We start from the raw sequence: 26,378 nt of genomic DNA, 5'->3' as shown, positions 1-26,378 counted from the left end.
CACCTTGTTCCATTACAGAGATTGACAGTTGATCCAACATGTTATATCTAAGTCTGATTTCTGTGACCGTGTTTATTGTTATCAGCACTTTTGATCTCATAGTTCTGTATGTAATGCTATGCTGTTATAACGGGTTGTCCCGTGTTCGAAACACCACACCCTTAAAACCATACTCTACCACTTTACATGTGTGTGGCTGTCTGTTTGTATGTACATACATATAGTATCTATCACATTGTGTTTATCTGAGTGTGTGTGGTGTTCGTGTTTGTGTGTGTAAGCTGTGTGTGTGTGTGTGTGGCGTCTTAGAGTCACACACTCCAGCTTTAGCTGATGGGAGGAGCTGTAGGTGTGTGTGTATGTGGTTGTCTGTGTGTAAATGTGTGTCTGTGTGTGATTGCCTCTCTGTAGTCCCTCCCACAGAGGTGTGGCCTGTTCTGGTAAATTGATCAATGAGCAGCTGTGTTCTTCGGATCCTTCATTTGTCTTCGTAGGTCTGTCAGCACTACCAGGACGCTCAAAACACACACAGACACACCCACTACATCAACGACACAGAGGTAAGTCGTGCACGCTTTGCTTTAGTTCTGAAGAACTCTGTGTTATCATTTAGAAACATTTGGAAATTGGTATAATTTACTTTGGGTTTTAAAAAGGATGGCAGGGGAAACGTGTGAATCTACCATTCCATAAAAGTATTTCCTGCTGGTGACTAAGTCGACTCACTGAGAACACCATGTGTGTCTTTCCTGTTAACAGCACCAGTACAAGAACAGACATGTGCTGTACAATATGGGAGGCTATGTCTTCAGGTAGAGAAGGATGTGTAAGAGAGTGTTTTGCATAAGCAGCACTTGACTTAACAATTTATGCATGGTACAATACCACATACTTCTGCTAGACAGGGTCAACATTGAAGAAACTTTGGGCAAACATGAAATGCTATGCCCTTTGTGTAGTATTGCTGAATCTCTCACAGTAGGAAATGCTGATCTCATAATATGTATTTATGAAATTACGGATTATACTCGATTAAAATAAAGTTCCATTGAGCAGCTTTGTACGTCATCAAAAACATAGTATGCAATTACATCTGTAAAAATCCTGCAGGTAAAACAAGTGTTGACTGTTAAAACACCTGGTGCACTATAAGATCAAAGTAATAAGCAGTTTTAGTAACTCAGGAGTCAGATGGCTGAGCGGTGAGGGAGTCGGGCTAGTAATCTGAAGGTTACCAGTTCGATTCCCAGCCGTGCCAAATGACGTTGTGTCCTTGGGCAAGGCACTTCACCCTACTTGCTTCGGGGGGAATGTCCCTGTACTTACTGTAAGTCGCTCTGGATAAGAGTGTCTGCTAAATGACTAAATGTAAATGTAACTCAAAACTGCACAGCTGTATCAGTACAGGAAAATAGCAAGTCATCTACCAGTCATTTGCATCGTATTTAATTTGAGATCTTATTTTATATTTACAGTTAGTCATTTAACAGACGCTCTTATCCAGAGCGACTTACAGTAAGTACAGCGACATTCCCTCCGTGGCAAGTAGAGGGAAGTGCCTTGCCCAAGGACACAACGTCATTCGGCACGGCCGGGAATTGAACCGGCAAACTTCTGATTAATAGCCCGATTCCCTAACCGTCTGACTCCCTTAATATTTCCCATTGTATAGTGTTTAGAATTATTTAGACTGTTGTATTTTTTCTACTTTTATATTTAAGATTCGTATATGTTTATCATGTGCACCTTCCTGCCACAGATAAATCCTTGTTTGCGTGAACTTACATGGTGAATAAAGCCTATTCTCTTCTCTAAAACGAGTAGCCCTCAGTGGTCTGGAAGTTGCTTATCTGCTGATTCAAAAATATTATAACTGTGTTTAGAGACTTTAAATGTACTGTAACTCCTCAGCATTCCAGAGGAATTTGCATTTTCTGTAGGTTTGAGTGTTTACCTGTTTCTGCTGAAGTGGAGAGGTTCTAACTGCCAAACACACTCACAGGCTTTTAGTATTCGGGCTGCACACACAGAGAAAGACTTCCAGTAAAACTTTAGGCAACTTGTAACTTGAACTAAATGTATTGTCAGCTTTCAGACACAAACGGTGATGTTGGAATTGTACCATTTATAGTTTATGAATGCTATGGCTCTCCTAAGGGCTGTCACTGAGACCTGGCAGGAGACAGTTAAGAACGTTGACAACTTCTGTGAGGTAGACGATGTGAGAGTTGTTGTTCAAGCAAATAATCAGGTATTTTCCAAAAACGTATTTCATCAACTTAAACTGCAATTAACTTGGCATAGAATCATCCATGAATCATGTCGACAATTGTGACATTTGTTACCACAAACTCTGCCAATGGATGTGGATATCGTAACACAAATCTTAAAAGCAAACCGGCTCTCCATTGCCTTTTCTCTGTGCAGGAAATGGCTATGAAGCTGGGCTGCTGCATTGCTCTGTTCTTCCTCCTCGCCAGCGTGGCTGTCATCATCGCCATCTCTGTGATCCAGGGGTGTAACTGGACTCATGAAACACCAGGACTCAAGGTAGCAACCAAATATTCACACCCTTGGTCCCTTCAAGTTTAAACAAGTACACAAGTCCGACATACCCTTGTCCAGATGACGTGTCAGGCAGATAGGAACCGGACACCAGGGTCAAAAAGATACATCAATAGCTGTTTTACGATGTTCACTGTGCATGTTAGCTGTGGTCCCAGTGTTGCTGCATATTTAATGTCTGTATTCTGTGCCCTCTCGTTCTTAAGGAGCAGGGCAACCATTAGGCACTAAGTCTGATGATAACTTAATGGTTGTTGGGATCTTTGGTCTGTTACATCATATTCCCTTGGTTATAGTCTGCTAAGTATTTGAGCTTCTTGATTTTAACCTGAGGTCATCTGTTTAAGTCGCTGTGGGCAAAAAATGTTTTTCTGAACGCTGTGAAATAATCCCCAGACAGGCTGATGTGACACAACAACTAAACAGGGCAGGTGTTTCCATGGCAGTCACAGTCTGCCAGTCCTGATAGTTCTGAACAGTCCCGTTGTGTGTGCTGGTCAAACTGATCAAAATCACCCCAGTTGCAAGTAGGCTACTTATAATTGGACTGATCTATACAGTATGTATTTGATTGATCAAAAACGGATGTGTTGAACTGATCTGAAGCTATGTGTTTGTACTAAAGCTGAGGCACTGTCTTTTGTCATGCAGTATGGCATCGTGGTGGATTCCGGCTCGTCTCGCTCTACTGTTTACCTTTACCAGTGGCCCGCGGAGAAGGAGAACAACACAGGAGTGGTCACTGAAAACATGCATTGCCAAGTTGCAGGTGAGCGAGCACTTTAAACCCAGTTCCTATCGGAATGTGGCAGTAACAACATGCGCAATGCATAATGGCATCATCGCCATCAAGACTGGACGTGCAGCTTGTGTTGATAGAAGGACCCTAGATTGACTTCCAGGTTCTTTGTTTCTGGTTGCTGTTTCCTTCCTCTCTTCTTCTCTTCTTCTCCCTCCAGGCCCTGGGATTTCGGACATGAACGTAGATCCAGCTCGGGATGTGGCATCCTGGAAGGCTATCAGAGCCTGCATGGCCAACGTCACCAAGGCCATCCCTCCAGAACAGCACAGTGCCACCCCTGTCTTCTTGGGGGCCACCGCAGGGATGAGGCTACTGCAGTAAGTATGCCTGAAGAAGTTAGCTTTGTCTGCAGCTCTGCTTCACTGAGGTGGAGCCTTGGGGATCAGACTGAGTGCTGGGTGGTAGTTTTCTGGAATACAATTCCATTTGTCGAACGATCGCGTGGGCTCACAATGAGTATGTGTGTGCGGCGCTGACCGGCGTTCGGGCCAGCCCCTCAACTGTGTCGCCTATGACCCAAGTCACGCTCGGGGTCTCACGGTTTCCATAGGTTGCGTGCGCGGAGATCACACGTTTATTTCTGGGTTGGCTAGAGACTCCCTTTCGAGAATCCAACTACACCCAACCAACCACGGTGTCTCAGGAATCTCTCAAGACTCAGACTGTAACTCTAGAATATCAGAGACTTTACCCGCTTCGAGTACTGCCCCATCTGGGAAGTGCTCACTTAACTTTGACACACACATCATATTTATCTGCTTTCCTTATCTAGATCATGCAGGGCACCTGTTCTTATGCACAGGAAACCCAGAGCTATTACTAATCCTTCCTGTCTAAATACACATATGAAAGCAATTTTCTACCACATCCTATGCAAATACACATTTGATCTAATAAGCATTTTTATTCATTATTTAACCAAGGTGCATTCAAATGGAGGATCCTTAAGGATCCTTTGACACATTCATGGAATGGACCCTGAAGGAAATTCGAGAGCCTGCTGACATAACACAATGAAAGATCTTTCGATCGATTCCTAATCAATCAGATGATCGAATCACATGCCCAGATGTCTATATCTGTTCTATGTTCTGCCCCCGGGTCTTTAACATAGACTGTCTTTAAAATAAACTTTTTGTCTTTTTCTTCAAGTGCACAGAATGAAGAAGCGTCCAATACAATCTTGCAGAACCTTAGGGACTATCTCAAGTCCCTACCATTCAGTTTTCACAACGCTTCGATCATCTCTGGACAGGAAGAGGGTCTGTATGGGTGGATTACCGTAAACTACCTCATGGGGAATTTCTTGGACGTGAGTCAAACTTGGAAACACATGGTCAGACATAAATGTCAAAGAAATACTGTTCATCTTCGAATTGTTCCATCTTTCAATTGTTTGTTTAGAAAAACCTCTGGAACGCCTGGGCACGCCCTCATGGAGCAGAGACACGAGGTTCTATGGATCTGGGCGGGGCCTCCACACAGATTGCCTTCGCCGTTCCTGAGGACCTTACAGGACAGGACTACCTCCCTGTGACGCTGTATGGGTATGACTACAACATCTACACACACAGCTTCCTGTGCTACGGGAAGAACGAGGCAGAGAAGAGAGTCCAGGCTGCTTTAGTTAAGGTAAGGCCTCAAGCCAGTTTATGTCCAAATGTATTTGTGTGTGGGTATGGAGACATACCCCCCCCCCCCCCCCCCCCCCCCAATCTAGTCCTTCAACATCCATTATGTTATTACCAATTATCATAGCCTGTGCCATCAGTGGACACCCTTGTCCCTCCCGCCTCTCGGGCTTTCAGAAAGGAAACAGGAAGCCTTGTGTTATTAACGTATTGATCGCACCACGTCTGCTAGCTTGTAAAAGTGCACTGTTTTGCTAGCTTTGTAGAAAATGTTTCCAGTCCTTAAGCTTTGCTACCATTTATGAAAAGAAAAGCACTTAACCTCTTGTGCAATAGGATTGTAGCCCAAACTCAATGATGTTGAAATGTGCACATAAAATGCACATAATTCAATACTGATGTACAGTAATGTCTTTTAGTTACCAAACCTCCAGTTTATTGAAAAAAACATTTTTTAAGTGTATTAAGAAAAAGAATACCTTCGTTTAGCAGACGCTTTTATCCAAAGCAACACACAGTACGGAAGGGATAAAAACCTGTGACCTCGTACTGTAATCTGTTCCCACCACTGAGCTATATAGGCTACCCTTGCAGAATTTGTGAACATAATATTGAGTATACCTCTGCATACTGTCTTTCATACTGCTAGTTGAGCTGGTTGTACAAATGAGCGAAACACGTTCAGGCATGGCAATTGGGCAGCGCGCGTCATACCACCCATCGCCGTGTTCTTAGCCCATAGGCTTAGCTCGATAGGCGGCGCTATAAAGTCACACACATGCATGCACACGCATCCTCGATTACCTTAGTGTTCTGCGCTGCTGCCACCCACCACCATCCCCTTCTCCCCCATGTTGTCTGTCTGTTCTCCCCATGGGGGATTTAACTTGTTGCTCCCTGCCTCATGTCATGCATGCTGCAGTGAAGGCGGGGAGCGCTTCCCCATGTACATCCATTCCGCCATTGCAAAACCATTTGTCATGTGTATGAATCAATGGTGAAATCAATCACGTGGGTGTCTTGACCGAACTAGTTAACAACTGAAAACAAACGTACACCCCGTCAGCATGCAGCGCTGCACTCCCAGACGTGACTCATAACCAGGCTTTCATCTTCCCACAGTCCTCGAAAGACCCAACCACGGTGGTCCACCCCTGCCTTCCACGAGGCTTCAACCACACCATACCCGCATCGTCCATCTTCAACAGCGAGTGCACCGAGGCTCCGGAGGGCTATGACCCCGCTCTGAGCATCACCATGGTGGGAGCGGCCGACCGAGACGCCTGTGGCGACGTTGTGCGCTCCTTGTTCAATCTGTCCTGCACGGGGAACTGCTCTTTCAACGGGGTGGAGCAGCCACCACTGTCTGGAGGTTTCATGGTACGACTGCCAGGGTGGAAACCCTGGCATGGGCATAGTGCATTCAAACATGTCAGAGTCCATCTGACATCTATCGTGAATATACTGGTGTGTGTATATGGTATGTGCATATGATGTGTTTGTGTGTCTGTGTGTGTGGGTGTGTCTCTGTGTGTGTGTGTGTGTACTGTGCTGTCCTCCAAGGCGTATGCTGGTTTCTACTACAGTGCTGCAGCTCTGTACCTGAGTGGCACTTCCACCCTTGACACATTCAACTCCACCATGCAGGATTTCTGTGCCATGGACTGGCCCACAGTGAGTCTGCCTGCCTGCTTGGTGACTCTAAACATGGTCACTGGTCCATATCTAATGATGTGTTTGGGTGTGAATGCAGTGTTTGACAGCTGATGATGTAGGTGTTGTCTTACAAGATGTGGCCTGAGAGCAACACATTGTCAAACAGTATTTGAACTTCAGTCAAACACTTGAATTGCGCTGGATATAACTTATGGGTTGGGGATTCCTAAGAATTACATCCATCTCTCTGCCTCTCACGAGAAAACATGTTTTCAAAGATTCCATAGTTTTAGTAGTCGGTATTCACCGATCATGTAGAGCCCAAAATACACAATATGGTTATTTGATTAACTGTGTTACTGTTCTTGTTTGTGTTTTTCTTCAGTTAAAGAAAGAACGGACGTGGATTAGAGACAAGTTCTTGAAATCCTACTGTTTCTCTACTATCTACGTGTACACTTTACTGGTGGACGGATACAAGTTCAATGAAGAATCCTGGAAAACCATTCAGTTTCAGAAAGAAGTGAGTCTGTCTTCATGCGAGATGTGGTTAGAAACTAGCAGGGATGTGAGACACTTGTGCACTCACGTTGCAGAAGGCCAGTTTGTTGAGCAGTATGAACTAGATTCCTGTATACTCTTAAAGTGATTCAATCATCTGATTTCATTTTAGAACTTTTCTTGAAACCATCGATACACAAGTCAATCCTTCTTACATTTACATTTAGTCATTTAGCAGACGCTCTTATCCAGAGCGATAAGAGCGTGTCCCATCTCTATCCATCATTTAGAACTGACGGGTCTAAACATGGTGTCATGCTTCTCTTGGGAAAAATACTTGAAAAGGATATGCTTTGCATTCCACATCTATGGCTCCAAGAAATACAGCTGTAAGGTCACAACAGGACTTCCTGTTATCCACTCAGACAGTGCAGAGCCTGCGGTCAGACTGCTGAAAACTGTGACAAATAGGATGAATTGTCTGTCAAAAATTAGGGTTTTCAATATTTCCACAAGTGTTAACAAGTAAGCCACTATCTAGCTGCCCTTCGTGTGTTTGGTGTTAGACTTGATGTTTCCCTCATGGAGAGGAAGATGGATGTTTGCGTCATTTGTCTCTAGGGCATAGTGCTCTTCAAACAAGTGAGGCACACCATTCATCAGAATTCAATTTTTAAGACACAGTACTATTGTTAGCATGCACTGTTCTCTGTCAAGTTGTTTTGGCATTCTCAAAATGTTGTCATCTTAGTCATCTGAAATTAAATATGTCCATAGTTTTCCATCATCCTTCCATCTTTCCTTTGTCCATTTTCCGATGGGGATATGGGGACAAACCATAACCAATATTTTATCTGTGTAATAATCTGCACCCGCAAATTGCCCTGAACAAACTTGGAGCTGGTTACTAAGAAGCACCCAGTCTTCTCCTAGTCCTTCGTTGTGCTTCTTTTCTAACGCAGCTGTTCCTCTCTCCTCTGCAGGTGAAGAACACCAGCATAGCATGGAGTCTGGGGTACATGCTGACACTGTCCAACATGATCCCAGCAGAGGCCAAGCTGGTCCGCCTACCCCTGAACACCCCTCTGTTTGGTGGTCTCCTCTTCCTCTTCTCGGCCCTCACCATCGTCAGTGTCATGTTTCTCCTCATCAAGCTGGTACGCGCCTGGTACTGACCACCACTAGAGGGCGATGCAGTCGTTGAATTACTCAGCCTTGAGGAGGAGGAGGAGGAGGATGTGCGGTCAGGGAGAACACTTGACACCTAACTGTGTAACATGAAGTCACCGGACACCGATTTAAGATCAGTTTTGCGATCACTTCATTTATTATCCGGCAAGGTTAGGATGTGACCAACAGGATAGGGATGCTAGCAAACTTCAAGACTGTATCTGAGATAAGGACACATTCTGCAATGCATGAGGGCTTTTTTTTGCACCTTCCAGTCTCTGTATTGAACAGATAAACCAGAGAAGAAAACTTCAGTGGTATTTGTGAAGTAGAAGGGCGTCCCTTTGAACAGCTAGTCACTACCCAAGGATACAAATCTCTAATAAATATATCTTTTTGCAGCGCAACAAAAAGCGATAGTCCAGGTGAGAGGAATGCAGTGAAGACACACTGAAGGACCTTGGAATGATGGACTGTTGAGCTACTTGTATATTGAGTAACATACTGTAATCTTGTATGAAGACGGCATGGTGCATACTACTGGAAGAACATACTACTGTGCGTGTTTAACTCTTAGTTTGATTCAATGGTGTTATTGGTGATGCCGTGCAGCCCAAGAAACTGCATGTTTAGTATGAATTGCAACCATGTAGCATAATCGTATAGGTTGAATGGACTGTATGATGTATTATGCACTCTAAATAAACTGAATATGATAATTTACACTGGAGTGTGTAGTTTAGTTTGTATTATCAATGTATTATGTATTATCGATGTATGTTTGAATGGGAATGAATAGCCTAGATACGCAATTATATGACTGTCTCGAAGGAACTCCTAGGCCTGAGCTGATCCATTACCAGCAGAGGGCAGTCTTGTCCAGAGAAGCCAGTCAACCGTGCAATCAATCATTAGTGTGGGCGGCGGGCTCATGTTTAACACAAACTGTTATGTCTTATGGTCTATTCTAAAATGTAGAGTGAATATTATACAAATAGTTTTGATATAGTCCATGGCGGGCTTTTTGTCATTTGCTCTGGAGAGAGACAACATGGCTTTGTTTAATCATGTCACTTCAGCCTCAAAGCTCATGTTGAAACTAAAATAGCAAAACCAACTTGCCTTCATTGGTGAAAAATGTTGGTTGATAAATGATTCATGGGTTCATCAAAACTTTCCTGCATTTAAGCAGTCCGTCTTCAACAGTTGGCCGGTGAAATTATACTATGCTATTCGAAAGCTATCGAATTTCAGTTCAGCCAGCATTCCACCATCCCACTCCGCATAAAAAAAACTTTTACTTTGAAATGAACTTCCCCAAATTCACGGTCCCTTGGGAGAAACGGCTATAGGGTAGTCCAGCCCTGTCGGAGTAAGTGTAGTCTATGGGATAGAAACTTTAGGTAGTGCATTTAGAATTATGTGAATCCCTATTCCATAATTACATTCCCCTTGGTGAGCTGAGTAGGTAAAGCTTTTACGGTTGCAACATATTGCAACCTAAAATAAATTAATACATAATGCATGGATGCAACACAATTTGCAATGTGGAATGTATGGACCAAGATAATTGCTGATTTACGCCGCTGCAGCTGCATCACTGACGGGATGGGGGGACCAGTCTTGATCAACTCGCGACGTGTCGCAAATTGAAAGCTTGCAAACCCTTGTTTTGGAATGCACCCTCATAGGATAAACGATGGTAGGTGTGAATTATATGTTTGTAAAATGACTTTTTTGCTTTTGCTTTTTTGCTGTTCATATTTTGACTTAATATCAAGAGAGGATAGGACTGAGAGAGGACTGAATGTGAACTATCAACAATTGGCTTGGGGCAGCATATTACTTTAACATATCGCCCAGGTAGCCTACTGACATTGTGCCAGGACCATAAGCAAGCTGGGCAAGTTTTGGGCAAGGGTATCTGACCCTGGCTGGTAGCAATTCAATAATTTCACACGACACCTTCAGATAATAGACTGGTTATCGATTATGGTTTAGGTTGTGCGACATCCTGCATCAATGGCCTCTAAACCATGAATATATTCATATTACCAATGGGTAAAAGTATGTTTAGTATGAAACAAAACAAAGTGGTTTGAGGCGGATGATCAGTCTTACAATTCCAGCAGTCGTAAGTTCCTTAGGATAATTGATTCCATACGCAGTGGTGGTTTCAGCGGCTGTACAGACGTCAAAATAATCAAAACCTTTTTCTGTCACTAAAGTGTGAAACTTTGTGATGGTTGAATCTTGAAACCCAAACTTAATGGATATGGTGTTTTGTATCGTTATATTTTTGTTTGCTGTTTCTGTTTTGCTTTATCGATGGAACACTAGGTTTCTTCCTGTGTAGCTAAAAGGATTTATAATGTTCATGCACAGAAGCCTTGTGTTAACCTCAAGCTACCAACTGCTAAACCTGGAGTCAAAACATGTAGATGTGATTTTGCATGCTTGACCAAACATGTAGAATTTGCACCGAATATTCCCAAATTGGTTTTATCACACTGGGCATGTGAAAACAAGCCCACACAGAGTACCTCTGAGAAAAATGTATATCCAAATCTAATCTCCAGTCTTGTTCAGCTGGATCAGTGGGCCTCCAGTTGGAATTTCTTTCTGGAAGTGACTCAGACAGGAACCATCAGGGTCCCCATCTTGCAGAACATAGCTCCACACAAGGCACTGCCTGCTGGCCATGTGTGTATTTTCAGCTGGATTTCTATTGCTGCTATTCTCAAGCTGTGAAAAGAGAGACCAGCCAGAGTATGTGTTTTAGAGGCAGCTACCAGCCTCTATAGTATCTCTCTCTCAGACCCTTAGCACTTTAAACCAGCGTCGGGTTCCTGTGCCAAGCGGGATGCTAAGGTTTGTTGCGTTGCTGCGTTATGAATGACCCGTGTAATCTGGATTTCCTTTCACTGTAAATCTACGAAACAGCTTAGGTGAGAACAAAACAACGGCACCAGGGGTTTGGGGGGGGGGGGGGGGGGGGGGGGGCAAAAACTCCCAGGCTACAGTTCTATAGGACATGCTGGTTTTGGGTTCCTCGGAGTGGTAGAGGGATTCGAGGATATGGATGGTGTGTGTCTCTCCCAAAACTTGTGTGTAGGTTGAAACAGGCTAGTCCGGCCACAAAAAATGGCCTACGGCAGTTAAGCATGCTACTTATCTCAGTGAAGCACATGGTTAAGAACTGCCTGCAGAGAGAAAAGTCCCAAAATGAGTGGAGCAAAGTGGAGGAGAGAACCAAGATTTTTATTGAAGCCCTGAAGGTCAGGGTGTCTCAGCTGGTTCAGCATGTCACGATAAGAATTCCTGTGGAGGTGAACCGTTCTTGTTCCAAACAATGCCCTCCTTCAAACCCAGCTCTTTTCAAGTTATGATTGGTAGAATTCAAAGCAGTAGACATTTCGAGTTGGGTTACACATTGCTGCCATGTGTTGAGAATAATTTCTGTGTTGACTTCAAGTTTAAGTTCAAGTCTTTTATTGTCAGATGCCCAGAACAACACAGGGTCAGACTGGGCATTGAAATTCTTTGGACAAGACAACGCAAAGCAACCTGGCATAACATGACATATATAAGTACTCAGAACATAGACCTACAGAGCTGGGAGCTGCGAACAGGAATAGAAAACATTCACAATACTACATTGACTCAGTCATGGTTCCCAATTCAATATCCCTGCAAATTTGATGGCTTGACATAACAAAAATCGATATATTTTGGTCAAATTCTGTTTGCAACAGCTGTAGAGGTACACATTGCGGACAACATCAGATGGCTGAGCGGTTAGGGAGTCGGGCTAGTAATCAGAAGGTCGCTGGTTCAATTCCTGGCCGTGTCAAATGACGTTGTGTCCTTGGGCAAGGCACTTTACCCTACTTGTCTCGGGGGAATGTCCCTGTACTTACTGTAAGTCGCTCTGGATAAGAGCCTCTCCTAAATGTAAATGTAATGTAAACATCGTTTTCTGCACATGGGTTGTGTGGAGGTCTGGTGAAGGGTGTGCTGATGAGAAGCATTTTTGGACTACATCTAAGAACGGTGGAGCTCATGGCTGCATTCCTGTTGCTCTGGACACCAGGCTGTGTGGATCAGCAGAGGGCTGTGTCTGGTTAGTCAGACTACATGCAGCCCATCTTGCCCAGGTCTTCCCAAATCAGCAGACATGAACAGTCAACCGGGAGACCTTGAGTATGCAGTAGCACACACTAGTGCACACCAGTACACACACACACACGCGCGCGTTATATACAGCACACCTGTAGGAGCTTGAGGCCCCGGCAAGCCTGGTCTGGAGAGCAGAATAAAGGCTTTGTACTTGTCCTCAGAGCACTATCTCATCGCTTTCTCTTTGCTCCTCCATTGCTTCTCTTTTATTCCCCCGGGTCTCTCCTCTCTCTCTCTCTCTCTCTCTCTCGCTCTCTCTCTCTCTCTCTCTCGCTCTCTTGCTCTCTCGCTTTTTCCCTTTCTCCCTCTCCCTTTCACTGTCTCCTTCTCACTCCCAGTTTAATAGAGTGTTGTTACAGAAGAGGGATGGATTATATTAATGAATTCATTTTCAGTTTTTCACCTGTAAGAGATTATTAATCTCACACTAATGTGTCCTCACCTGGTACATTCTTCTTTAGACAGATAGCTGTTCCCTGCAGTTGATCTTTATAGTCTGCTCCCTCCCTCACTCCCCCAACACCGCCTCACCCTTCTGGCCCCTGGAGTTTCACCGTGTTTGTTTACTGTGGTGGTGTGGTTCGCCGTTGACCCGTGTCATGTCCTGGCCGTGCCTGTTTGCTCTCGCTGAGTGCAGAACCCACGAAGGGGCAACAGGGTCTCCTGATATTGACACATCCATGCCGACATGACTGGGCAATAAGTGATGCTGCTATAAGACATGTTAAACTCATATATCATTCATTACACTCACAGGCCTGTGACAAAGGCTATTGTAATATAAATGAACTCAAAGTTTGTCATACTCTATCAGGTTTGCGTTTGACTGTAAAGAAAGTGTGTACACAGAGTTCAAATCACCAAGTATGGCAGTACCCATATTTATGTAATGAAACATCTGAGATGTCATTTTTTTGGTGGACTATTCCTTTAAGGAGAGCTGCATGCCTGTAGCACATATGGTGCTGGTCTGTGTACGGCTATGTCTGTAGTGAGGCCCCTATTCTGTCAGGAATCTCCACGGACACCTACCCTGCTGGACCCTCGGGCCCTCAGAACTCCCAGACCAACATTCCATCAGATGAGCATAATGGAATCCTTTCACAGGTGGTGTGATCTGGGAAAGCCATAAAGCAAAGCTCGGCCGTGGATGGAGAAGAGATCTCGGCAGTCTGAAAAATTCTGGGGGGGGGGGTGGCGGGCATCGTGTGGATGGATAGTACTAGTGTGTCAGTGAAATTGGGTCAAGCACACATCAGTGTAATTTGCTTTGTAACTAACATTTCCTCACTGTGAGCAAGGAGCTTGGTAATAGAATTAAAACAAACACAAATAGAAAATATATATTACTATCACAAATGCCTACTCTAATTCATAAAAAGACTGTACTTCCCTCATGCCATTATAAAAAGAGATAGTTTGTGTCCTGTAAGTAATGGGTATAGTTTGTCTTGAACTACATGCTGAGGCAGTCATTTTTCATACAGCCGGCTGTGAAAGTCATCCATTGCTGAAGCTGACAGTATATTCCTGATGGCTCTGCGTGCAAGAGACAGTGTGGAAACGTGTGTGTGCCATAGCAGGTCTTAGCTGGGTAACTATGAAGAACCCAGAAGAACCCTCAGGCAGCTTTACTTTCTCTTTGTGCAAAGCAGACAGGATACATGTGGGTGATCAATCTTATCCTCATACTTTTCTTTGTTTTTCTTTCTATTTTATGTCTTTCTTTCTTTCATTCTTTTCTCCCTTCCTGATTCCCCCCCCCATTCTTTCTCCCCTCTCATGTAAACACTGCATGGAATGCAAGCTCCTAGCATTTAGTTTACAGTAGACATGCTATCTTTGCAGTTTACAGCACCCTTCCATTATAATCATGGCTTTTTTTTCCGGCTGGCTGGTTAACTACAGCCCTCCTCCCTGTCTGCCTGTTCCCTCTGTTCCCAGGCCTTGAGAGTGTGCTCAGCGATCCGCTGCAAGAGCTGGACTCTGCTCTCCCTGCTCTTCCTCCTCCTCTTCCTCGCGCTGTCGGCTCTGATGATCAGCACGCTCCCCTTCCCGCTCCCGGAGACGATACGAAGGCTGCCATCCCGAGGTCTTAGCGCCGCAGGTGGACCTACGCCTGGGGGGGTGTACAGGGATCACCCCACAATGGCCCCCCTCCAGCTCCTTACCCCCAACATCCACAGCGGGGCCTGGAGACAGGCTGATGGGAAAGAGTCTTCCAAGCACCTGCTGATGGTTGTGGATAAGGCAGGGATGAAGGGATCTCCTGGGGATGTGATCCATGATACCTCTCACACTCACTTACGTGGAAGGACCACGACCCGCAGGATTAAAGGCATAGCCTCAAAGAGGAAGGACACGCCAGCATCCAAGCACCAAACCAGGAAGCGTCCACTCCCACTGGTGAATGATGTGCCAGGGCGTGTTGGCATGCTAGCCAATCACAGTTCTGCTTCAAGGCTCTCCTCCAATCCTCGCCCTGCTCCCAGACACGATGGAGCCACGGGCCAGGCTGCAGCTGCAGACTTGGAGATGTCGGAACATAAACAGACTCCAGACAGACACAAGTATGCAAAGCATGCAGGGAAAGCCGGGAAGGCCGTCAAAGAGCATAAGGACATTCAGAAAACTGCCAGGGCCCTCCGGAAACGCAAAGCACCATCCTCCAAAAAAAACAAACGCAGCAATGGTGGGCTAAAACCTCAAACTGCATTGGAACAGAGAGACGGTGTCTTGTGCAAGACCGGCTTGACAGAACCGGGCTTGTTTCCCGACCAGGACCAGCGCAGGATAAGAACCCGCACCCATCCTCTGCCCTGGCTCAGTACGGACGACCTCCGGAAGATGGAGATGCTGTCAGGGGGCGACGTGGTCAGCAAGGCCCGTGTGCCTGCCCATGGGCAGGTTCTCCAGGTGGCGCTGGGTCCTGGAAACCAGCCTGGAGGGGAGGAGTCCCACAGTGGGCGGTGCGAGCAGGGGCACTGTGCTCTGATCAAGAGGGCAGAGGACTGGTTCGAGGTGTTTGGCTTCCACCTAGACAGGGTCCTGGGGCTCAACCGGACCCTGCCCACTGTGCTCAGGAGTTTCCATAGCGACATCCTGCCCTACCGGTAGGTGTAGGACTGTCGCTGACCTCTAAAGTTGTCAGGCGGACTTCCTATTAATGCAATGAGGTGAAAAATTAAAAAGCACAAAACTGTGTAGCGAATTGAAGAATCATTTCAATATACTTGTTTTTGTTTTGGCTAAACAGAATTTTGCTTAATTAACTGACAGATTGATTGATTGATTAATTAATTGAATTTAGCTTTCATTCAGCAGACAGAACTGACCTGAACCTTGACAGGTACACCAGCGGTACACCTAGACCCGTGGTCTGGTGGGATCCAGAGATCCAGCACCTGGCTGATAAGGACAACGACCAAAACTCCATCCCACTCACCTGGACCCAGTACCAGCACCTGCTATTGGCCGGGTGTGGCCGGGGAGTGGCCCTAAACTCCGCCCCTTGTGTGGGCGTCAACCACTCAGAGTGGGGGAGACTGGCTCTCTTCGACTTCCTCCTACAGGTGAGGAAACGTGGCCTCATTCTGTCAACTTCCGGTCTTCCTTCACGCACACATACACAGATTAGGTGTTATAAGAACCAGTGTATGACCCCTAACTGTGTGAAGTGCAAACAAGGTTTTCTCTGGTGATAGTGAAGGACAGGCAGTCAGGGACGTCTCAGGAAGAGAATGTTCAAAGACACGAGGAGGGTAGTTGATAGCTGCTACTGTTGCCATTAGTGCCTTGCATCTGTGGACCGTAATGACCAAACTGGTGGTTAGAATGGCTTCATGTATAATAGAAAAGAACTGAATAGAATGAAAAAATGGCCTCCGATTTTCATTGACTCCGCTGTAAAACATCTCCCATCAGACCTTTTTACCCTCCTCCCTTCTCATTGTTCCTGATTCCAGCAGCAGACAGAAGAGAAAACCTGCAGCGAACCAAATCAGCTGTAGGAAAATCCGCTTAAGATAAGGACTGGCTTCACGCAGTCCGTGAGATGGAATGTGTAGCTGACTGTGAGCCGAGCCAGCTTCTGAATAATACATGGGCTCTTTCTTCCCCAGAAGTCAATACCTGTAACATGGCCAACTGCTAATAGCCTTCTATTGATCGTGTGGAACTGCTGAGTGGGAGGCTTGAACACTTGTTCTTACCCGCTCATTTAACACCTCTGATGGGGCTGATGTGGAACCCAACCCCAGTGCTCCAGGGAAGTAGGGGACAGGACGGGACTGCGTGGAGAACCGACGCAGACGGCCTGGGGAGGGCAAAAGATGTGGTGTCTGCTTCTGGTTTCTCTTCTTTGAGAGATGTGTGAGAGAGGGAACATTTAGTATAACCCTCTTCTGGAATCCCTATGTTCTTCCCGGGTTCCAGGTGAACGATCGTCTGGACAGGTACTGCTGTGGCTTCACTCCAGCACCAGGAGAACCCTGCGTTGAGAACCTGCTCCACGTCAAATGCAGCAACCCGAAGAACCTGGTGCTGGTTCACATCCTGGTACAGTCACAGACTTGAAGCTTCTCATGTCAAAGAATGTCATCTTTTCTCATGGATCCTCAATTATTCAGAGTGTTTCATATACTATCAGTACTGATCGTATACTTATGCTGTTCTCATGTCCGTGTAGGTGAGGAAAACAGACCGTACTAAGCTGGTGTTTATAGACAACGCAGGAAGACCTCATCACCCATCAGACAACCTCAACTTCCGATTAGTTGAGGGTATTAATGAGTGAGTCTAGCAACATGTGTACAAAAGGCTTTAATCATAGTGAGAGACACACCTATCAATATTAGACGGATACAATGTGTGCATGCACATACTGTATGTTATGCTGATAAAACATCACTTTAATTGTATTAGTAATTATTTTTATCAGTACATACAACTATGAGAGCATGTAATACCTATGTTTTTACTGAAGTAAGATGGAATCTGTAATTCTCTGTAGAGTACTCGGAACAATCCTGGACTTACAGCACAAAAATACCCAATTGTAATACCCAATTGGTGATATAATGACATTTAACCCATTCACAGCCAGTGTTCTATTTCCATGACAGGTTCCCAGAGAGGGCAGTATCTGTGCTCCAGTCAGGCTGTCTGGAGGCAATGTTGCTGCACTCTCTCTACACGGACAGGGAATTCTGGGATAGCCAAGGAGGAGAGTCTGGCGTGCGACCTCTCATACGCGCTGTGGAGCAGCGAAGCAGGATCCTGCTGCAGCACATCTACGACAAGAAGCTCCGACTCAATCGAGATTTGTGATCAGCTAGCCCCCAGGGCTAACACTATGAGATTATTAGCTTACTAGCTATGGTGCTTCAGTGGACTGCACTCATAACAAGCTAATTTAGTCTGTACTGGGAAGATGCAGAGAGCACTTCAAGGCCCTGGAAGGCCCAAAGAGACGTTTGAGAATCAAGTCATTTAATACAGTCATGGTCTGAGTGTATTGTTTTATTCACTGGGTAACAGCAGTCTATGCTTGCATGCACAGCACCATCGCTTCAAAGCTGTGCACACACACAGTATCTTAAAATGTCCATCACATTGAATGTGCTCGCTTTAAAAGTCTGTTTTTAGGAGATAAGTATAAGCTGTATCATCTGGAAGATGACAAATGGCCTCTCAGGATTGGCTCCAGGACTCCTCATACGAGAGAACAGCAAAATCCATGTGATCTCAAAAGGCTTTAGGAAATGCATTGCTTTACAACGAGAATGAGTTTGGATGCCTAAAAGAGAAAATAAAGGTGTCTTTGGTGAAACGATAGGCCTATTGCATTGTTATTTGTAATTCAGGTGTAGCTAAAGCTCCATTTAGCCCTCATCCTTCCATCCATCCCTCCATCCACTTACCTTCTCTTGATTAGGTCATGGTGTTGCTAGGGTATGACTCATCCACTGCCATGGGCTGTCGTGTCACTTGTCGTCAGATAATAACATTGTTAATGGATGGCCTATATACTCCCTTCTGTTTTTGATCGAAGATATATCTTCTTGTATGGCTTAACAACAAAGTAGATTGAATTACTGTGCATTGAAATGTACATGGTGTTGTTAAGACTTGTAACAAGATGCAGACAGAAAGGAACATTGCTTATCAACAGTGTATGTGGTGTTGGTGGCAGTGTACTCTATTTCATTTGAACTCTTCCATGGTCTCCAAAACAACTGTTTGCTGAAACTAAGGAACTTATAACCATTCTTCAGACTGCAGTATTGTATTTCTGTATTTCTCTGATTATTTGGCAACTTTTATCAAGCCATTCTTGGCAGACTGGTTTACCATCTGAGTAGTATAAACAAAGTTTAACTTGAGAGAAGAAGAGAAGACAGCCTAAAAACTTAATGTTTTTACAACCCACACTCTCACTCTGCTTGCTCATTATCCTTCTGTGTGGAAAGTATTAACTAATCCTAGTAGGGTTGCCAGTTTGGAGGCAAAGAACAGCATTTGGGCCAAGCAGACCAACACTGGCACCATTTACTTCCTGCCACTACATTATACTGTCCAAAAACTGCAGCTTTGAACCAGAACTACCTATTTGGGATGTCTCACTGTAGTGGATCTCGGTAAGGTACTTATTGTCTCTGCTCTGTCCCCTGATGCCTTGGTGCTTGTTTATTCTGAGGGTTGCCAGACTCATTAACCCTCTCCCCAGGCCACATTAGCCACATGCTGGCAACTAACTGTTAATGTTTGTTAACTTTTGTTGAGTTTCACACATTGCTCATCTGGGACCGAAAAAGGTTATTAAAAAAAGTCAAAAGTGAACTGAACTCAAATCATATCTCAAATGTAATCTGGAGCCCAGCCTTTAGAAACACCATCTCAGTCTTTACTACTCTGTCATTTGGCGCTCCCTGTGTAATTCCTGTACCTCCCCCACTAAGTAAAGAAACACTCTTTCCAGACCCTGGGTTTTCACTCTGGGTTTGTGGTGTCCTTCCCTCAACAAAAACACTGACTTCCTTAAAAAGGGAATAATAGGGTGCTCCGGTTGGCTCTCTGGGTAGGGCGTGTACCATATAGGCTCCGGCCTGAAAGCAGAAGCCCTGGTTTGATTCTGGCTCAGAAAATGTCTGCACATCTTCCCCTGTCTCTCTTTACTTTTCCTGCCTATCTGTCAAACAAAGCAGTAAAATATATATTTAAAAGAAGGGAATCATAACAAACCTCCCTCTCTTCTCATTCTCTATGCTTCCTCTATTTCTCACTCCTTCCCCCTTCCCTCCCCTCATTCTTATTCTCCTCTCCCTCTCAGTTCTCCAGGGGGAGTGTGGTAAATGTACACCAGCTCATGTCTTATTAATGATGATGTCTTTGGGCTGGTTCCCTTGGTTCTGAGGGCAGGAATGGCGTTATGGGCTAAATTATATTCTAGAGGGAGGAGAAGGAGTGCAAAGGAAAACGAGAGAAAAACAGATGGTAAAGGAACAGACAGGAAGTAAAAAGGCAGTTAGATCCAATTTTTTATGGTGGACAAGTGAACATGAAAGAGATAAAGAGCAGGAGAAAAGGTGAAGGTAGTCTGACTGTTTCGTTTTTTTCTCTGTCTCAAAAACATGCTGTGTAGAGAGAGAACACCTGAGCCTCCAGGAACCTTCCGGGCTGCGATTCTAACGAGCGAACCTTCACTGCTCCTCTCAGGTTTTGTCCTAACAATGAGATGTGCGTTGACATAGGAGCACTGACAGCACCCCCCCCCCCCCCCCCAGGTGTGCAGGGGTGACATCAATGAATATCTGAGTGTGAATGCTCCAGAACCTGGATACAGAGGGTGCATGTGTGTTGGTGTGGGTGTGTCGTTTTCAGAGTGAAAATGGCATGCAGTCTGTATATTTAATACCTTGGTTTGAAATGTAAGAATCTTTGCACATTCAGAAAAGCAGTGACATATTTGTGGATGAAATAGTCACTGTGATCATCTAATATCCTTGCTGACACAACTCATACATTGCCACACACAGCACACTGTAAACATTTCTATCAAGTCTCCTTAACCTTCCAAAAGAATTAATAAGGGGATTGGAGTTATACACAGAGAGGGAAAAGCGGCTTTATTTCAAGTTCAAAGTGTGGACTATCTAGCTTTCCTCTCGGTGTAAAAGTCAATGAGATATAAACCTGACTTCAAACGTCAGATTAACCTTGCACCTCTCCAAAAACCCTATTAGTGAGTAAGCGCTCTGTTTCTGAGGTGAAGACCTGGTTTGAGACAACACCATGTGAATACTGAGATAAAGACGCCCACTCATCCAACCCCTTATGATTTAAGACAACATCAGTCCAACAATCACTCTGGTTCCTGTTCTGTAATTCGAGTCAGGGTTTGGTTGTACTGTGAGACTAGAGCTGACCTGTTTCCAGTTAGAACTTAAAAAAAAAATGTATTCAACAATGTGATACATGATCAATATGATATTTCTTAGCTAGGTTTAGCAGGGAAACATAAGAGGAGCAGACCAGAGCCTTTCCTTCACCACAAGTCTCCTCCTTCCTTCTCCTCCAGTTCCCTCTCCTCTCGGGGGGGAGGGGGGGGGGGAGAAACCCAACTTGCTGTGGCATGTGTTGTTTAGAGGGAAATATGAGGTCCACTTATGGTAAGCTTCTTCAAGCTCTGCCTGTGTGTGTGTACCTGGCACTGAGTGAGTCTGGAGCATGGCACATGTGCATGTGGCTGTGAATGAAAGAGACAGCAGAGCTAGTCTTCCTAAGCTACAATATACATTTACATTTAGGCATTTAGCAGACGCTCTTATCTAGAGCGTCTTACGTAAGTACAGAGACATTCCCCCGAGGCAAGTAGGGTGAAGTGCCTTGCCCAAGGACACAACGTCATTTGACACGGCTAGGAATCGAACCAGCGACCTTCTGATTACTAGCCCGACTCCCTAACCGCTCAGCCATCTGATCCCAATCCCCAATATAGATAGAAGAGCTGGAATGCATGGGAAGACTGCTGCCCTGTTCAGACTGTGCAGGTATGTTGACACACAAAAGCAACACCGAGTCATAGAGTTGCAATAATGGAGCTCTTTCATTGTAATACTATTTGCAGTCTTTGCATAATGCACAAGTCACATCCCTTCCGGCACACTTTCACACCCATTTAGTCTTCAAATCTGTTTTCTGCTACCCTACGTCGATTTAACACACACGTGACAGACTGGAGCTGCATGAGACAAGCTGCGGTGTGATACTAGCAAGCTTGAGTTTCACCTTCTGTGGAAACATTATTAGAACGTAAAAACAAGCCAGTCCTTCCCTGCTTACTAGATCTAAGGGCAGGCAACGGACACATTACACTTAAATCCATATTCTTGTTTAGGTGGAACAATAAATAACCCAGGATGACTGGGCTTGAATCCCATTGTTGCTCGTTAAGGTCTACATTGGTTATGGAACACTAAATCAATAGCTATACGAGATATGGTCAAAGCCAGCCGTATCTGATATGGGATGAGAAAGCGCTTCCAGTGTAGAACAATGACAGGAAGAAGACCCAAAGTACGGTAAAGGTTTTTATTTTGTTTTCTTCATTCAATCACAATTACTTCAAAATTGTTTCTATATTTTTTTCAAATTGATATTGATGGAATTGTCCAATTGGACACAATTAGCAAACATAATATCTTTAAAATGAACAAGCATTAACAAAATCTTTAAACAGTATCACATTGAACAATGGTTGCAAATAATCTTAAATACAAACACTGATAAAACTGCATTTGAGAACATATCACCAAAAAAAACAGTACAAGGTTCAGAAAACATTTCTGGATGGAAAAGGAACACAGGACAGAGAAAATAGAAAGATTAATCTCAGTAGCAAAAAGTTTGTTTATCCTCCCACCGGCCAATAGCCACCATATCAATAGAAAGCTGAGGCATAAAACAGATAAAAACCATTGACAATCAGTTAATGCATATCATATCTGTAAACTGTGATACACACTTGATGCGATACCAACCTTAAAAACGAAATTTGTTTTGAGTTGTGAAACCAATCGCTATTCTCTACTTTACCAACTCACCTAGATACACGTTATATGCTTAACTACTGCAGCGATAAGCACAAACGCTTGAATAAGAGCCATCCAAACCATAGGCCTACAAGCAACAAGCTTGTGTTCAAGGCTAAGGAAGCCCAGAGGAGGCACAGACCCTCAGCTTGTCTTAATTAGCAGGCAATTACCAGCGCTAGGCAGAAGGGGCGTTAGATGTGGAGATTAGTTGTAGAGTGGTCTACTTCTACACATCGATTTAAGGGCCCGTACCACACATGATCAAATTGAAAATGTTGACGACAATTTTAGCCTGTTAATAGATTCACGTACAATATGACAATTTTCGCTTATCAGTGAACAGTCTACAATAATGGTCTCATCTGTTCTAAACGCTGACCACAGATTTTGAGGGGGATAAACATTGAAGCAAGTGCCCTTCATTGATTTAACAGCAGTATTGCCATTTGTGTATATCACTGTCCCCCATTTAGCCTCACACTTGACATACAATCACATCACGTTGAAACATCAGCCATTCAGTGTTTCACTAAGACAAGAAGTCAAATCTAGAAGTTGTCAACAATAAAAACCTATCTTAAGAGCACACAATATACTGTTAAGCTAATTTAGAGACTTTTTAAATTCATTCTATTCTTCAATTGGAATCTTCAGATAACTGGCCATGAGTCTTATTTGTAATTGCTTAAACATTTACATGAAGATGTTAAGAATTAAATGTAGTCTCGACAATTAATAAACTACAAAAAACACCAAATCCAACACAACTAAAAAGTAGACGAGTGACTACGCCACTTTTTGATGGTGTTGTTGCTTCTGGGATATTTAGAAAATTAGTATGATGTCAAACTTACCAATGAAAGGGCTAAAGGTTCAATACACTCAAGACAATGACCTAAAAAACACAGATCTCATGGGCTTAAAATGCCAATCACTACCCCCAGAATACCACACAGCACATTCAAACAGGTACCAGAAAGTTCCGTTTTCTACTATTCATATAAAAATGTGTAAATGTGCAAATCGTTTTCTTCTGTAGACATGTAATACATACGACATTTGTGCATTCCATGTTTACCTGTGTCCAGTTATGTTGCTGTTAAGATTATCTTGGCCTGTGCCACAGTGTAATCAGCCACGGTGAGCTCATGACTGTGTCATCCAGCACTGACCCAAGACACAGGTGACACTTCTGCCCAGCAGCTGTCCTGGTCTGGATGCCCTCAGGCCTCTTTGACCTCTTTCATTCTCCCCATCTCACCGTGTCTGGGTTATGACAACGGTGTGAACCTCAGACAGTCCAAGCGGTACTAGCAGCACAACGGTAGAGCTTTAAGGTTATGTTCTACACATGAGGACATCTGCAAAGGGTCCCAGAAGGTTCTTGTTGAAGATGCAGCGCACCCACACCAGGTAGGTGGTGAAGGGCTTGATGTTCTCCGAGAAGGTGTAGTTCTGGTGAGGCAGGATGTAAGGCATGTACGTGTTCTCTCCTTGCTCCTGGATCCATACCTCATACTTCACCTCCCTGACCTGAAATTTGAATTGGGCAAACGTGCATTGATGTTACATGAAGGAAATGACGCATGATTATATTGTAAGACAATGACGGAATCATAAAACTGAATATGACCGGCACACTACCTTCAAGTACTTGAGGTTCCAAGGGATCTGCCAGGATACTGTGAGCTTGGCTTCGTTGGTAGCCTGGACTGAGGTCTGGCACTGAGGCTCCCTCACCCTGCCTGGATGAACAGTGCTGGCAGGCCGGGTCTTCTTGAGGTTGGGCCTGGTCTTCAGGCTCTCCCTGAGGACGTCCAGCAGAGAGGGGATGTCCAACCTGGTGTCCTGGTAGATGCGGAACAGCCACTCGGGGTTTCGGCAGCAAAGGTGTCTGGGCACCTCTCTGCTGGCCAGGATGCGCTCCTGCTCATCCTTGTCCAGGTGAGCGATGCCCCCCTGATCCCAGGGTCTATCTGGGTGGGCCACGGAGTTCTCCTCCATGGTGTTCCTCCAGGCGACATACTGGAGGTCCATGCCTGGCAAGGTGGCCAAGGTCTTGTAAGGGGTGTACTGCTCGGGGCTGACCGCGTAGGGGAAGAGCTCAACCACAGCCGCCCCTCTGGGGAGGAAGAGCGAGGTGACGAGCTGAGCTCCGTGCATGCTGACGAGCATGGAGGCTCCGCTGATCAACTGCACGATGCTGGAGTAGGTCTGGTCCTCCATGGAGACCGTCACCACCCTCATCTGGAACTCCTGCGCCAACGCCAGGATCAGCTCGGCCTCGTTGAGGATCAGCCTGGTTTGGGAACGACTGAACACCACAATGTACTGGTCCCTCTCCTCGGGTCCCGTCCCTTCCTTCTGCTCCTTGGTCGTGATGTTGAGCTTCTCCATCAGGTGGGAGGCAAACTGACGGATCTCGTTCCCGGAGATCAGGATGTTGGCCTTGGGGCCCTGCGGTTGGACGAAGCCGTACTGGTACCAGGTGGTCATCTTGGACAGGCCTACGTAAGACTTGGTGAAGCACATGAGCTTGCCGAAGTTCCTCAACTGCTCCTTGAGGAGGGGCTGCTTGCTGCTGAGCAGGCGGTAGAGGTCAAAGTGCGGCCCTTCGCCCCAGCCCTCCATGAAGATGAGGCGCGCCTCGTCGTCCAGGTCCGAGTACTGCCTCATGGTGTAGAAGACAGGGAGCAGGTCGTCGTGGAAAACGTGCATGAGGTTGTCCGGGTTGAAGCGGTTCAGGATGAGCGCCACGTCGGGCACAAACACGGGCTTGGGCATGTACTTTAGGGCGGCGGCCGGCAGCTCCAAGAAGTTGAAGTACTGGGTGTTGTGGTCTTCCACCGAGGAAAGGTCCAGCAGCGCCGGTTGGAAACGTCGCTGCCCTATGTTGGGCAGCATGACGGAGGAGTTGCCGTGGAAGAAGACAAACTCCTCCGCTTCGGTGCAGTAGCACAGGTAGTCGAAGCGGCAGACGCGGTCGGTGTGCATCTTGCCCGTGCAGACCATGCGGGTGCCGTGCTCCTGGAGCGCCAGCAGGGCGGCGTGGTAGTCGATGCGGGCCTGCGACAGCTCTTGAGACTGCTGCGTCAGGTGGAGCTCCTCCTCCAGGGAAGCGGCGTGATCGCTGAGCTGGGTGTATTTCCAGAGCAGAGCCGCCACCACGGAGACCAGCAGGCCGTTCAGAATGGCTGCGACGTTCATCTTGCAGCCCGCCGCCGCTCGCATCACTCCAGCTCCGCCGACTGGCTGGTTATCGAGCACAAGTGCATGCTCCGACGCCGCCCACGCAAGCAGACACCTGACACAAAGAGATTAGGTGGAGGAGAGAAGAAAAAGGAGAGATGGAGAAGAGGAAGGTTAGACACAGACACAAAGATGTTTAGGAGAAAACATTGTTGAAGGAAAGGTCAAAGGAAAACACAACAGTCTCAGTACACTTCTTCAACCCAGTATCAACACTGGTCAAAAAGCCAAGGCTATAAAAAGCAACACTGCAACATTGTGTTAGTAATCTAATTACTACAAGACTGTATCAGAGCACACAGAGGGAGTCAGGTGGCTGAGCGGTGAGGGAGTCGGACTAGTAATCCGAAGGTTGCCAGTTCGATTCCCGGTCATGCCAACTGACGTTGTGTCCTTGGGCAAGGCACTTCACCCTACTTGCCTCGGGGGAATGTCCCTGTACTTACTGTAAGTCGCTCTGAATAAGAGCGTCTGCTAAAATGTAAATCAAGGTTTTATTTCCCTTTTCCAGGGGCCATCCCAAATGCATCC

The 26,378-nt window shown here is 45.5% G+C and overlaps 3 protein-coding genes across 8 annotated transcripts; 2 read left to right on the top strand and 1 right to left on the bottom strand.

The window, feature by feature from the left end:
- Positions 1–446: 446 nt before the first annotated feature.
- Positions 447–9,048, top strand: entpd3 (ectonucleoside triphosphate diphosphohydrolase 3). The gene is made up of 11 exons (XM_067238066.1): positions 447–560; positions 2,428–2,550; positions 3,217–3,334; positions 3,525–3,684; positions 4,520–4,679; positions 4,772–4,999; positions 6,121–6,378; positions 6,562–6,672; positions 7,040–7,177; positions 8,139–8,312; positions 8,728–9,048. Exons 2-11 carry the CDS (start codon positions 2,431–2,433, stop codon positions 8,743–8,745), a joined length of 1,485 nt encoding a protein of 494 aa, XP_067094167.1. The 5' UTR covers positions 447–560; positions 2,428–2,430; the 3' UTR covers positions 8,746–9,048.
- Positions 9,049–9,684: 636 nt separating this feature from the next.
- On the top strand, positions 9,685–18,334 carry gask1a (golgi associated kinase 1A). Of its 6 annotated transcripts, XM_067238074.1 has the most exons (7): positions 9,685–9,789; positions 9,918–10,027; positions 14,449–15,617; positions 15,815–16,076; positions 16,939–17,061; positions 17,192–17,295; positions 17,628–18,334. In XM_067238074.1, the coding sequence occupies exons 2-7, from the start codon at positions 10,025–10,027 to the stop codon at positions 17,830–17,832; spliced, it is 1,866 nt and encodes a 621-aa protein (XP_067094175.1). In that variant the 5' UTR covers positions 9,685–9,789; positions 9,918–10,024; the 3' UTR covers positions 17,833–18,334. The 6 variants fall into 6 exon arrangements, 3 of the variants coding, with proteins under 3 accessions (XP_067094175.1, XP_067094177.1, XP_067094174.1); XR_010876760.1 differs by lacking the exon at positions 17,628–18,334 and adding an exon at positions 16,476–16,510 and having other exon boundaries at positions 9,693–10,027; positions 16,626–17,061; positions 17,192–17,218; XR_010876759.1 differs by lacking the exon at positions 17,628–18,334 and adding an exon at positions 16,473–16,510 and having other exon boundaries at positions 9,693–10,027; positions 16,629–17,061; positions 17,192–17,218.
- A 5,086-nt stretch (positions 18,335–23,420) lies between these two features.
- Positions 23,421–25,887, bottom strand: pomgnt2 (protein O-linked mannose N-acetylglucosaminyltransferase 2 (beta 1,4-)). The gene is made up of 2 exons (XM_067238553.1): positions 24,243–25,887; positions 23,421–24,131 (listed from the first exon to the last, which is right to left on the bottom strand). The coding sequence occupies exons 1-2, from the start codon at positions 25,827–25,829 to the stop codon at positions 23,937–23,939; spliced, it is 1,782 nt and encodes a 593-aa protein (XP_067094654.1). The 5' UTR covers positions 25,830–25,887; the 3' UTR covers positions 23,421–23,936.
- Positions 25,888–26,378: the final 491 nt, after the last annotated feature.

This window comes from Osmerus mordax, chromosome 6 (genome assembly GCF_038355195.1).
Source record: "Osmerus mordax isolate fOsmMor3 chromosome 6, fOsmMor3.pri, whole genome shotgun sequence".
In the NCBI taxonomy this organism is placed as follows: Eukaryota; Metazoa; Chordata; class Actinopteri; order Osmeriformes; family Osmeridae; genus Osmerus; species Osmerus mordax.
Note: the sequence above shows the minus strand (reverse complement) of the source record. Positions and strands in the feature narration are given on the sequence as shown.

Excerpts from the sequence above, each read along its gene's own strand:
- entpd3 (XM_067238066.1), top strand. The coding sequence starts at position 2,431 with ATGGCTATGAAGCTGGGCTGCTGCATTGCTCTGTTCTTCCTCCTCGCC. Across the intron at positions 2,551-3,216 it reads ATGAAACACCAGGACTCAAG|TATGGCATCGTGGTGGATTC; the intron begins GTAGCAACCAAA and ends TTTGTCATGCAG. Across the intron at positions 3,685-4,519 it reads GCAGGGATGAGGCTACTGCA|TGCACAGAATGAAGAAGCGT; the intron begins GTAAGTATGCCT and ends TTTTTCTTCAAG.
- gask1a (XM_067238074.1), top strand. Across the intron at positions 16,077-16,938 it reads TCTTCGACTTCCTCCTACAG|GTGAACGATCGTCTGGACAG; the intron begins GTGAGGAAACGT and ends CCCGGGTTCCAG. Across the intron at positions 17,062-17,191 it reads TGGTGCTGGTTCACATCCTG|GTGAGGAAAACAGACCGTAC; the intron begins GTACAGTCACAG and ends ATGTCCGTGTAG.
- pomgnt2 (XM_067238553.1), bottom strand. The coding sequence starts at position 25,829 with ATGCGAGCGGCGGCGGGCTGCAAGATGAACGTCGCAGCCATTCTGAAC. Across the intron at positions 24,132-24,242 it reads GGAACCTCAAGTACTTGAAG|GTCAGGGAGGTGAAGTATGA; the intron begins GTAGTGTGCCGG and ends TTCAAATTTCAG.